The sequence below is a fragment of the Apus apus genome, chromosome 5, assembly GCF_020740795.1.
Source record: "Apus apus isolate bApuApu2 chromosome 5, bApuApu2.pri.cur, whole genome shotgun sequence".
Lineage (NCBI taxonomy): Eukaryota > Metazoa > Chordata > Aves > Apodiformes > Apodidae > Apus > Apus apus.
This window is the reverse complement of record NC_067286.1, coordinates 51,232,358-51,246,535: the sequence shown is the minus strand read 5'-3', so window position 1 is coordinate 51,246,535 and position 14,178 is coordinate 51,232,358. Positions and strand designations below refer to the sequence as shown.

Here is a 14,178-nt window from a genome sequence, read left to right as displayed (position 1 = left end):
TCCCAACTTACTGCTTTGTTTACAAACATTCTACTGTCAGCCCTTGTTTGACTTAAATAAAGATTTAGTGACTAAACACAACAACATTCATGCCCAAATTTCTGGGGATGCGATGCTGGAAGATATGACGTCAAGCAGTCACATAGCTATCATGGAGAAAATGTTTTACTTTCTTTTTTTTTTTTTTTTCACCTCAGAGTTTTCAAACAAACAGGAAAGCAATCTCTAATTTTTCTTTCTTTAAATACTCACTCTACTATGAATTCATTCATCTTTTTTTACAGTAAATACCACTTATCTACACGTGAGACAGTTGGTCTTCACTGCAGAGTGGGTAATAAGACCAGGGAATAAGATGGCAGCGGACAAGAAACAGTATGTTCCTAGCTTTGGAGGGCCACATCCCATCTTGGTACAACTTCACTCAAGAGGAGAAATGTGCTTTCACCTGGTAAGGATGGGGCCTTTACCTTAACTCTGAAATTAACAGAAACAGAGGGAAACCCTCAGGTCAAGCATTAGGTTGCAAACCACACAGAAAGTGCTGACAGAGCCATTTTATTTGTGCCTTTTTTTTTTCAAGTGAGTAATATTAAACTGCTAACTATGCAACTGCATGAATACCATGTTTGTTTATTCTCACATCAGTGACTAAGAAGCTGTAAGCAGGTGTGACAGCTGCAGCATCTCCTCTGCTGTCACTGCTCTGCTCCTCCTGCCAGACAGGCAGTGAATGGGATGGCTACTGGGACTGACAGGGACATAGTATGAACCTCCGGCAAAGAGTTATACATGAGCTCTATTTCTCTTATACCAATGCTGGGGTTTCAGTCAAGATCAGCGCTCGGAGAGATACTGCGTATTTTTGGGGAAGAGCACAGCCCATTCTGCCAGCTGGCCACACTTTACTGAAATGGTGTGGAGTCTGACAGTCCCAGTTTTCCAGACCTCAGTTAGATACCTGCTATACTAATTTTGAATGAAAATACACACTAGTTAAAGAAAAAAAAAAAAAAATCTCAGACCTTGATAGTAATTGAGTACAGAAAGGCAAGGCTGTAAGTTTAAGGCTTTAAGTTCATCAATATCCAGAACTAGCGGGATGCTCTGAGCGTTACCTGCTGGACCACCTGACTGCACACACATGACATGAGAAGGATTTGCTACGTTGCCTCTGCCACCCATGGCCTGTTGAAGCTTTGCCGCTGAGGAAGCACCAAATTAGGAATCGGTTCTCCCTAAGACCCTTATCATCACAGGCAAGTCCTGCCTCCCTCTCTGTATCCTTTATTTGCAGGTGAAACTTTACATTTCTTCATAAGTAGTTTTGAAATTTATATGAATGAAGATCACATTAGAAGTTGAACCAAGTAAGGACTAAGTTACTGTTGGATGTAGCAGTTGAACAACAACCCTGAAATACGGCAGTAGCCTCAAGCCACCTGTAGGTGACAGATGCAGCCATACTGTCTTTGTTGCCACCCCAACTGTGCATGCCCATGCTGGCCCAGCTCAGACATGCAGCAGCTTGTAATTGAATTCCTTCTCCTCCCTGGTCATGACATGGTCCAGCAGGACAGAGTGCAGGCACCACAGATGATAACAGCATTTGGGTGCAAGGTCTCAGTCATGTCTCACTGAAACTGACAGTATATGCCTGACCACTGCTTATACTGTAGGGTTCCAGAGATCTCTAGAGTAAGTATGGACATGCACCCCTACAATATATGTTACATATTTCTGTAAAAAAAAGATAACATGGATGTGATGGAGTCCAGCTGAACTACCCTTATAGCCAATGTGCTATACGAGATAAGAAATTATTGCATGGAGTAATTTCTTTTTTTAATTAAAAAAGCTTACACTAAAAATTATTAATCTGTTTGTTTCAATGAAATTATACTCTTGTTGAGGCAAGAATAAACTTTTAATGTAAAACTACATGATTCATTTTCTAATGGTAAACTTCAGGTGGCAAGACAACACCAACTTTCATTTCAGAAGAGACCCTCCTAATTCCATATTTTCTACTCTAGAAAAGAATTTAAGATTTTTAGTAACTGTTGGCTTTGCCATTTCCAAAGTCAACAGTTTCAGTAATAATGAGCTGGCTCCTGGAAGCTGGCCAGCATGCTCTACATCAATTGAAATCGTACCATGCAGCATGTTCCAGGAAGGCACCAGAGTTTGGTCAAAACTACCTGTTAGCTGTCTCCTGTTTCCCTTCAATTCTTCAGCATTCCCTGCATCATATGCTGGTAACCACAGGCTTTGAAGAACAGCAGCTGCCATCATAGCAGCCTAGACAGCAATTTACATCTGCATGTTGCCTTCTGCCTTCTCCATGCCCCCATCTTCTGCTATGTACTAGGCAGACCAGAGGTCAGAAGACAAGTGTTTTAGAGGCAGGATTGCTTATTTAGTCATCCAAGTGCTCATCTTTAAGAGGTTATTAAGTACACTAAAGCAATAACCAAGAGTTGCACCATGAAAACCAGCCATGCTGAAAATTACAGCTGGTTGGACAAAGAAGGTTCCCTGTATAACTAGAAAGGACAGTTGTAAGGCAAGTCAGGAGGTGCATACCTCTTATTGCACTTCATAAGATTACAGGAGAAACGAGCTGAAAAACTTCCTTGGAGAACAAGGGAGAGAAAACACATCAGTTCAGTTTCTCCTGCTTCTGTTTCATAGCCATGAGAAATGCCAAACAATGCACCAGGAGAATAAAACATCTGCCACCCTGACAACAAATCGGTGCAGAATTTCAGTGTCTTGCCCATCTGCACAGTTTCACAGCATGCTCAATCAGATGGCTCAGAGAACAATGCAGAATGAACCGTTTCACAGCCTGGATCCCACTCAGACCAACCATTTGCCATCTCTCACTATTCAAAACCACATATTCAATAAAGTTTTCCTCCAGGTCTGTGGGGGGAAAGGTGTCATAGGACAGGCAAAGAGAGTGAAGTGTTTGTGAATACATTTTGAGTATTTTTCTCCCAGTGACTGCTGGGTTCAGCATACACAGAAGAGAATTCAGGGCTTTTCAAGTTGAGGTTGTAAGCTGCTCTGAACCAGCTGGAGAGAGATCTAAACAGAAAACAGTGCAGAAGAGGTGACATTTCCATTCCTGGGGGGTTAGATTCTATATCGCCACTCTTTTTACTACACTTGCACCTTCAGTGACTGGAGTCTGCTGCTCTGTTCCACTTTCATCGCCTGCCCCTGAGCAGAAGAAATATTAACCCTTTGGCTCCCATCTTAAAATATAAGCTTAAACCTTTGTAGGATTTGGATTTGAACTGCTGCAGCTATAACGTGCAATAATTTACAAAAAGTAAGGATAAAGGAAATGAGAGACATAGAACAAAGGTACCTAAAAATTACAGCAGACCCAAGTTGTATGTGCGTATAAAACATTGTCATTCCAAGAGAAAAGGTGGGAAAAAAAATCCCCGAGAAGAGTCCAGAAAACCTTACAAGGAAGGGAAGACAGAAAGAGGAAAGGAGTTCTAATTTATTTCAAGTGGAGTTAACTTCTCAATGAAAGCTAATATGGTAAGTAAAAATGCTTTGCTACTTATTGCAGAGGCATTTAATGATATACTTCACCTAAACGGAGGTGTAGTCCAGAGGATTACTCAAACACTTTAAGCATACACTTAACTGGGGACTGAGAGAATTGAAGTGCTGTGAGCTGCTCCAAGTCCTTGCGTTCTGCTGCATTTTCGGAAATCCTTTAAAACTTCACATTTTAATATGTTTACTTTCTCATCAGTTTGGTTGTTACTTTTTCTGTCTGAATATACATCTCAACACCTCTACATATGAGCAAAAGAGACACAGCTGCCTTTTCTCCTTCTGTGCAGTGACTTTGTGGGGCTGGCAACTTCTGTCATTCTGAGAACCCAGCACATCCTGATGCTCAGCACATCTCCCCATGTTTTGCAAATGCTTGTCCAGTTGTTTTGGCAGGAAAAAAATGCCACAGTGGAAGTCAATGGACATTTGATTTTGGTTTAGCCACACAAGGCTCATTCCTAGAGTGTTCTCCCTTTCCTAACTTTTGAAAGGCTTAGAAACAAAATTACAACAAACAGAACCAGCTGAGGTTAAAAGCTTTATTTATTTATGAATTATTTTTGAAGATATTTCCAAGCTGGAGATAACCTCTATGCAAAACTAAAAGAATTGACCCTGCATCCAACAGCTGCTACAAAGCGGCATTGAGCTTTTCGGAAGTGACTGTAACATTAATGTTTTCCAATTAGCTGCTGCTTGGCAGGTTTTGGTTCTGGCAGTTACAAGTAGAGTGGAACTCAACTTTCAGAACAGCAAGACTAAAGATTCAGCCTAAGAGTACACGTCATTTCAAACAGCCAGTGCTGTGAGACCAGCCTGAAAGCATTGTGTGGGGTGTGCAAGCCAGTAAGTGTGGGCAGTGACTGCCACTAACAGCATCAGTTCTGGCTGCAGCGTACACACCACATGGTCATATTTGCAGGGACAGATCTTCCACCCTGTGTTGCCTTGGCCCATAATCCTTCCAAAGATGCATTCAATAGGTGTTCACCAGCACAAGAAGATGATCAAACCACTCACGGATGACATGACTATCATCAGCTTACAACCAATTCTGCACACTGGAGCCTGTATCCTTTGGAAAAAAGTGATTAAAAGAACAGAAAGCCATCACTATTTCAAAAGACACCTTTAAAAATCATCATCCCTGTGGAAGGGGTTAACACTAATCCCATTTAGGATACTAAACTCATAAAACCAAGAAGAAGCCTCTAGAAACAACAAAGGACTCCAACAAGTCCCACTGACTTAGGCAGTTACAGGGACCAGCTGTGTAATCCCCACGTTGCAGAAATCCTGTTCTGTGTTCAGAAATCTTTGGTGTCCTTGTCCAGGATGCTGCCAGCCGTTGAGGTGAGAGTCATTTTCCAAAGAAGTCTTTCTGCTAACTGCTTGGAGCAACTGCATTAGATTTTTATTAGGGAGGGGAACATAAGGAATCCCTGCACTTTTATCACTGCAGTACCCCTGCAGACTGCATTTTGAAGCCTTGTATAGCAGATATTTCTATGCCAATAAAGCTTTTGAAAATTCCACAGAGATATGGGCATACTAGATTTATGAAGTCTTGATATTGCACTTCGGAGGAGGCTGTTGTTCCAGGATTGTGCTTGTAATTGATGTCAAAGGTGCTAAAAGCAAGGATTCCAATCCAGCAAAACACTTAGCACTTACAGCACTTGCAGCACGTGCATATTGTTCCAGTAACACCATCAGTACTGTCCACTTGCTTAAAAAGAAGTATCTCAAAGCCTGGCACAAATGGCATGAGAATACTTTGCCATTTATAGGGAAATCTCCTAGAAGAACAAGAGGGAACCTACTGTCAGTCACATTACAGTACAGGGAAGGCAAAGGTTATGTGTTTCAGATGGTTGAATTTCCATCAATTAACAGCAGGACTGATTTCTCCTAGGAGCTGCTTAATCTTAGAAGCAGAGGATGTGGTAGGAGGGGGCTGGCAGGGAAGAGATATGATACATATATTTGTACAGTATAGTTATGTGCACCCTTGCACAGGGAGGGTTAGAAGATACTGGAAATAATTTGTGTTTCATGTGCCAATTAACTGTGACACTAATTATATGAAGTGGGTTTTTTTGTTTGTTTGTTTGTTTTATCAATTACATGATTTTAGCAGATATAGGCTAAAGAGTTCACAAAGACTGAAGCAGCACTACATCCATGAGAAACATCTTGCTTGTTCAGGTGCCTGCTATTTCTTTAGCAATAAGAGCCAACCCTGTTGTGTACAGAGCAGTACTGCTCTTGGCAGACTCGATGAGAACTGACTTTCTGCATAGCTACTGGGTAGCCCAATGGTACTATGTCCTTGGAGTCCATAGGCTAGATAAGCTATACTTGTTATAGCTTTTTTCCTAAGATGTTTTTTTTGTGGTTTGTTTGGTTTTTTTTTTGCTAATCTAGGCTGAGTTTCTCAATTCATTGATGAGATGCAAGCAATGGGGGGAACTCTGTTTTAAGTTCTGTTGGGAACAAGTTGGATATGCTGGCCATTATTTATCTGTTCCTAAACTTATTCCCATACTGGGCAAAAGCCAAAAAAACTTCACAAAGTTCAGAGAGTTGCATGGGATTTAGTGAAGCAGTGTGATGCTTTGGTGATCACTGGTACACCATCATAATAAATCCTCGATCAAAGAAAACATTCAAATGAAGTGCATTGAGGAGGAAAGCAAAAAATTAAATCAGCAACCCAAGTAAATTCAGCAATGACCAGCTCTGTTAGTTTACTACCTCTGCCTACTGGGACTTACTTTCCTTGAAGGTACTTTCTGTCATTAATGGCATTGTCTGCCTAAGCCAGTCATTTGTCTCAATGCTATATAGTTTACATAAAAATTATCTGTTGATTCTCCATGTTAAAAAATGTGAGCACCTGAGACATCCTTAGTTAATCCCAAACTGCTCTTTCAGCTTCCTGATGTTTTAATTCTATTTAGAATAGGTCAAGACATTGTGAAGGAATCAAGATATGACAGAGGAAATTACTTTAACCTTTGGAAGACAGCAGAGCTGGCAGAGTAACTGTCAGTGCCCTGTTAGATGTACACAAGTGAGCACTGAACGGGTCATGTAAGAGAATGCCTACATCCTCCTAGCTAACATTATTAACGTTCCAGGCTATGGATCAAAGAGGCTTTGTCTTAGGTCTCAGATTTAATCAAGGCAGCTTTTGACAAGGATGGATTCATGAATCTTTAAATCCTGATTCTCCATGTAATTTGGCTTAGAGCTTATTTTTTGACAATCACACTTTTTAATGAAAAAAAAAAGCAGAATAAATCACTCCTAAGCTTACACCAGCAATGCCAAAGCTCCCAAGTGACTGCCCCGTTCATCACTGTCACACATAGATTCTCCAAGTACAAACATGACCGAACGGTCTGTGTCTCTCTGGAGGCAGGCAATGAACTCAGCTTTCTTGGCACATCCATGGTGCACGCAGGCACACATGCAAGCTCATGTTGGGCAAGTAGCCTGGATTCCACCTTGAGTTGGCAGGAATAACCCACTAAAACCACAAATCTTAAACCTTTTTCATTGTAATACCTTCAGTTTACCTTGCTCTAGAAAGAGCACACAGCTAATAAAGGCTTTGAATCCCTCTTCATTCCTGAGTTGAAGAATACATAAAGTGGGAAACCAGAGCGTTGTCCTGCACTCTGGTTCCTCTGTGCTGATACAGCAGAGTATAGCAGATCCTAATTGTGTATCCTCTAGCATCTAGAAATCTCATTAGAAAGGAATTAAAGGATAGTGGCTCCTATGTCTGTGGTTTCTGGAAATGCAGGAGCTCTGTTCAGGTGGCTGGGTGTCCAAAAATGCCAAGCACACCCTTGGCACACATCAGTTTTTCAGCATAGACATAAGCAGCCTGCATCTTCCAGAAAATACGATTATTAAGTCAAACAAACTCAGTTTACTGTGTGTATTCCAGTGCTTTCCAGAAGTTACACAGCTTGAAACAATATACATTCAACATGGAAGCATGGCAGCCTTGGACTTGTTACACTGACGTGGCTATAGGTGGCTATAGGGATTTTTAAGGTACACTAAGGACCACCACCCTGTTTTGGGAAAAGTAACCTGAACCCCTGGCAATGCAATGAAAGGCTCAGAGTGCCTTGAATGATAACCAAAATGAAATCCTAGAAAAGTAATATAGAACACAAAACCAATTCATTTAAATTATCTTTATGACTTTAACATTTTTTCTTTCTGTGCCAAACTTGTTTATTTGTTTCTCTAGTTACTGAAACATGTTACGGGTTTTTTTTCTAATTAAAAATAAATAAATCGTCAATGCTACAATAGAAATCAAAGATTACAAAAATACAGCTTTTAATCATTGACGCTAAGCACAAAGAATTCAACTTACTGCATTTCAAATCCTCAGCAACTGTTTACAAAGAGCTTTTGAACATGGAGAATCAACAGATATTTCACACGTTAAATTATCTACGACTGAGGAAATAAAACAATCTACAAAAATTACCATGCTCCCAAGGCACTTAGTAGCTTTTCCCTGTTCTATAATAAAAAGAAGAAAAGCTCCTTTATCTGACAATTCAAGTAGTATTTTTACCATATGGATATATACCTGACCATAAAAATATTGCAAGGTAAAGAAGTACATTCCTCATTTTCAATATAAAACAAAAAATACATAAATAGGTTAAGGAAAAATTAAACTGCAAACATAAATCTTGAAAAACACATAACTGGCATTATGAATGCAGGTGCTGTTCAGCTCAAGTCGATTCGTATCATACTAAAGACCATGACATCATCTTTTTCTTCTCTAGTTTCCCAGTTTTTTCCCCACAATATGCCCCTAGTTTTTCAAGTTGGATACACGTTTCTACCCTGCTCCCATTAACCGAGACACAATTTTCAGTGTTACAGGTTTTGTTCCATCAGAAATGCTGTAGCCAGCTGTCAAATGGGTATCAATTTTAGTGTGTCAGAAGTGGGGAGGGGCCAGCTCACCACTGGTGAGAGCAAACCCCTGACCCTTGCTGAACAGCACTGAGTGCTCTTAGTCTGGGCCCAGGGCTCAGCACCCCCAAAACCAGGCATATATGCTGGAAGCAAAAGTCTCCACCTATAAGAAGAGGCTATTTGTGAGGTTACCTAGACTACAAGAACACTCTGAAATCACTGAACAACACACAGAAATGAGCCAGTCATACAGCTCAGCAGCAGTTGAACATCTTTGTCATAGTATCTTGATGTGTACAGGATTACTTTAATTAAAATCTGGATTTAAAATGAAAAAAAGTACCGGCTAATAGACTTTGAACAGGTGCAAGTCATGCTTATTAGCACAACTGACCTTAACCAAAATCAATTAGAGCACAGAACACAGGACACCAAAGCTTGCACAACTGACTCCTGACAAACACACAGATGCAAAAAAGCTTATTTTAACAACAGATTTTATTTTTACAGTCAAAAGCTGTTTTTCATGACATAGCTAATAAATGTACTACAGCTGAGATGTTCAGATGTGGCTGCTTAAACTGAGCATCCAAGCCCTCATGCTGTATCTACACTGCACAGATTTGTTAACATTACTATCTGACAATCTCCTGTTCCACAACAACAGTTTTTATCAGCAAAACATTACCCTTTCTACAGGATGAAATATAGCATTTGGGGGGGCATTTCATTTATCTTTCTGCTGGCACATGAAATAGTTTCAGGGCCTCCAAGGCACAAGCCATCTCACAGACATCTTAACAAGGGAGGGGAGGTTCTGAAGATGAAGGCTGTGCAGTGTTCGAACAGCTCTAAGTTTCTAGCAAGCAGGTTTCCCTTGTATTCAGGTATCTGAAGATGTAAACATACCAATACAGTCAATCAGATGTGCAAACTCTCACCCACTGAACGCTTTTGCAATTGCATCAAAACTTTACTTACAAGACACTATTAACTATTGCATTACCTGGCCTTGCACTTTCACCCTGCACGCTTTAGAGAAGGCCTGATTTTAAGATTCTACACCACACTATAGTATCCCTGAAGCTGAAAGTGTTAACCTAACTTGCACACACCTTCTGTCTCTGTGCATACATCAGAAGGGCTTTAAAGTACAGATCATTTATGGTGCCTCGCAAGACATCTAGCAAAGCAAGCCGGGGTACGCAATGAGTGGTGCAAAGGTATGTTAAGAATAATATAAAAAAGCAACTTACAGGAATATAAATAGTCTACAGTATCCTGTAGAAACTAAATTAAATAATTGCTTTTACTCCATTAAACAACTTAGTTTACATATTACCTATTTTCGTATAGAGTACTCCTGTACCTGGTATTCATCAGATAAAATGCAATCCCCACTCTAGGTCACAAGGATCTTAATGAGTGACAGCAGAGCATCTTTAAGAGTGATTACGAGCAGTTAGCACAGGTCAGTAACTCTTCTGTTCTTACTTACTCAAGGTCATCTCAGTGGACCACACAACCAGAGATGCCACAGATTAAGAAAAAAAGACAAAAAGATATAGCAGGGGGAAAAAGGTTGAAGAAAAGCAATACCTAAATTAAAGGAGTGGCACTCAGGGGGTTCAATGCCACTGTGGTGACAGGAATGGAAAGGGTTGCCCTATTCAGAAAGAAAGGTACACGAGGCCTGTGACTGGGGAATAACAGAGGTCAGGGTAGTATCCACTGTACACAGTGACCCAAGAACTGGATTCATTTCCTTCAGTAGAAGAGGAGCCCAAGAAACCCTCTCCTGCAGCTCATAAATGCTTACTAACACAAACACTCTCACAGAGAACTCCCTCATGTGCCCCATGAAACAGGTGCTGAAGTGCCCTGGTGAGCCCCAGGCCCCACTGGCAGAGGGACCCAGGAGCTGCCTCCCGCCTTCCCCTCCCCATCCTAAGGCTTCATAGCAGAGCCAGGTCCAAGGGTTTCATCCTTTCTTCCTGAGGTGTACTGGACCACAAGGGTCATGTGTAACCACTCCCCAGTCTTCTCGCAGCTTGTCCCTACTGCCATGCTGCTGGGTGATGTCTAGGGAGACACAGGGGAAACATGACAGTGGCTTCTACCTCTTCTATCTCAGGGACAGGAGACCTGTACCCATATCAGGGAGGGTGACCCTCACTTCACAGTCTTCCCTGCTCTGAGGTTTTAATGTAAATACTTTTCTTCCTTAAAAAGATGTTGTCTGAAAGAAAGGCAGATGCTCCAAAATCACCAAAGTAACAATGAAAAAATGTATTCTTTGTCACTTGTTGTGTGACAAAGGAAAAAAATACACCAACCCCAGAGGATTAGGATAAAATGCATATAATCCACCCTAAATTGTTGCATTAGTAATCTTAGCCAGTATAAGACATATTTGTACAGGGAACTTTTCTGAGAGGACTGAGAGACACAGCTTTGTGACTCCTTGAGTGCAAAAAATTAGGGAAGAAAATATGTGGGATATGGGAGAGCAAGGATAAGAGACAGCTTAGGAAGGGAAAGAATGGCACTGGTCTCAGCTTTGGCACACACCGCCCTGATAACTGGTAAAGCCTGCCACTGTGCTTCACCTCTGCTTCTGTGCTACAGGGGCATCCCACTTCTACTCAGTGAATGGGGAACAGAAGATGGACACATGGAGTTACTGATCATGCTGAGATGCAGCACAGGAAAATTATTTGACACTTGACAATTAAAATTGCCTTTTGAATACTCCAGTTCCCAGAAAGACCTCAAATAAGTAGGAATGATGCTCTCCTCCTACCTCACTGTGGTTTTCCTTAAAAAAAAAAAAATAATAAAAAAAAAATCCTTCTTAGAAATACCTCCAAATGTAAGAGATTCTTGGACACTCCACTGCTACCTTGAGAGAGGCAGAGCCTGACATCCCCTCAGAAGTAGACTTTAGGGAGGGAACACAACAAAATAGCTATTCTATTAATGAAACAGAACAACCCAGTAAGGATCAGATTTGGTTTCTACCCACCATTTGCAGCTGAAGTCAGTGCTCTGACAGCAGCAGTGTGGAAAGGCCCCCCTGGCCCCTAATCCACCTCTAAATAGTGGGTGATGTTTTTTTGGCAAAAGCTCAAACTCGGATCCAAATAATTCCTGAAAAAAACCAATACTGTTAGGTATCCTCTTGAATAGAATAAATTATCCTGGAAAAATATGAAATGGATGTTCAGTGTGTGTGACTTTTTCTGAAGCATAGCCCTGCTTGTTCAAAAGCCTAATTCATCAGAATTCAACAAGATGATTTTTGGCTTTCAGTGGCTTATAGCCATTACATACTTCTCAGTATATTAAGCATAAATACGTTGAACAGCAATTCCCACGATCGTGCCTCGAGCTGAAATCCAGAACTTAGCTGCAATTTAAACAATTTGTTCACGCAAACAGAAGAGTATTCCTATATACGCCAAACTAGATCCTGTGTGCAAAGACAACAACTTAGAAAAGCACAGATGCACGTACAAATGCGGTACGGAGGAAAAGAACCGAAAAATCCAATCTCTGATTTCTGTTCCCCATCTGCCGCCGGCGCAAGCAGAGGTGCTGCCGGCCTGCCCGGCCCGAGCCCGGAGTCACCGCACCGGGACCGCCGGGGCCAGCGGGAGCGGCCGCGCTGCCCGGCGCTAACAGGTGCCGCGCCCGCCAACTTCTCCTCCCGCAGCGCCTCCAATTCCAGCCCGTCTTTTTCTCTCCCCTTTTTTTTTTTTTTTTTCCCTCCCTTATTTTTTCCTTTCCTTTCTTTCCCCACGCCTTGCCCCCTCCGTAGGCCGCGGCCGCCCGGGTTTTACCCCCGCAACTTTGAAGCGGGGAGGAAAGGCGCGGAACACCAGCAGCGGGGGATGCGCGTCCCGCCGCCGCTGCCCCGGGGCGGCCCGGCCCGGCCCGGCCCTACCTGCGCGGCCATGAAGGAGAGGTCCATGGTGCTGCCGCTGGAGCTGCCGGCGGAGCTGGCGGAGGTGCTGAGGCTGCTGCTGCTGCTGCTGCTGCTGCTGGGGGCGGGCGGGGCGCGGGGACGCGGCGCGGGCGACACCTCCCCCAGCAGCGGCGGCCGCGCCCGCGGGGACGGCACCGGCACCGGTACCAGTTCCAGCTCCGGCGGCTGCCGGCGCGGCCCGGCTCGGCACAGCCCGGCGCGGCCCGGCGGGAGGCTCCGCCAGGGGGTGGTGGCGGTGGCCGCGACCACCCGGCCCCCCCGCTGTGCTGGGTCCGGGTCCGCCCCCGCGGCGGGGGAGGGCGGAGGGGCCGGGGAGCAGCGCCCGCCGCGGGCAGCACCTGCGAGGCCGGGCCGCCCCGCCACTGCCCCGGCACCGCTGTCCCTCCCGGCCGGCATCGCCGTCAGGGGCCAGAGTGGCCTGGTATCATCCCGCGGCGGGGCTGGCCTGAGCCGAAGAGAGGCTTTTCGGTTCCCTGAGGCAAATAGGGGCTGGAGCTGACGTGGAAGAGCTCCGCAGCCCCCGTGTCATGCTCGGTGTCACACGAGCCATAGGCACGCCTGGGCGCTCCAGCAGAAGGAGGTGGTGGGAGCGTCGGCCGGAGGGGAAGCCCCGAGCTGGGTCTGGCGGGTCGGGAGCTGGTGATGGGCGAGTGCTGAGGTGCAAAGGGATGAATAATTAACATACTACGGTGCAAGTGCAGCTGAGCTTTCACGGCATTTGCAGGTCCTTTGCGTGATACAAACCCTCTGAGATAACTGCCTGGCTGCTTCATGCTTGCTTTTCTTGCCCAACATGCAAATCCATCGGCCTTTTTTAAAATATTCAACTAGCTCCATCTCCCACCACAGCTAAAAAGAAATTCCAACAGCTTATTCTAACACCACGTCACTGCTTAGCTGTTAAAACTTCATTTGTAACTTCTTTCTCCTCCTGGTTCCCCGAACTTACTATTCAACAATAAACAGTTTCCCCCCGATTTTCTTATGCTTTCCCTTGTTCAAGGCCAGTTTGCACGGAGCCTTGACCCTGTCCAGTGGGAGGGAGCTGAGACTAGATGATCTTTAAGGTCACTTGCAACCCAAACTATTATATCAGAGATACTGTTACCACTTTGCATGAAAATTCAGTGAATCCATCTATTGGGTGGCACTGGAAAACCTTTGACACCAACTAGAAAAGCATAATAATAAAAATCTAAGCTCTTTCCTGTTGAATGTTTTTGGTTTGTGATTTTTATCACCCTTCTGCCATGTACCTGTTGGTTTAACATCCAAGGCAGAACTATTTGGCCATGTTTTTTAATGCTTCAGCCTGTTACAGGGGCCTGAACCAGGGCTGGTGGGAATATCAGTGTGATTATCAGGATTACCTGCAGAATCAGCTTCGCACTGGGTTTTTAAACTCTGGCAGAAAAAACAGCAGGTACTTCACCCTAAGTACTGTGAATTGCCTGCTGTTTTGTCAGTATAATGTTGCACTGTTGCAGCAGGTGGTGGTGAAAAGAAAATCAGCTGGTTTAAATCAGTTCTTTACTTCAAAGACTATTAGTGTGCTTGCCAAAAATGCTTTTATGTCAGGAGGCTCATTAATTAAAACAAATAACATTCAAAAGAGGCTGTGTCATTTTAAGATTTTAAAA

At 43.5% G+C, this 14,178-nt stretch overlaps 1 protein-coding gene across 1 annotated transcript in view; it reads right to left on the bottom strand.

The window, feature by feature from the left end:
* Window positions 1-12,566, bottom strand: part of C5H14orf132 (chromosome 5 C14orf132 homolog) — a 40,497-nt gene extending 27,931 nt beyond the window's left edge. Inside the window, exon 1 of the mRNA XM_051621981.1 lies at window positions 12,497-12,566. Coding sequence (XP_051477941.1) covers window positions 12,497-12,523 — 27 coding nt within the window. The 5' untranslated portion in view covers window positions 12,524-12,566. The remainder of the gene's footprint in view (window positions 1-12,496) is intronic.
* Between the last annotated feature and the right edge of the window lie 1,612 nt (window positions 12,567-14,178).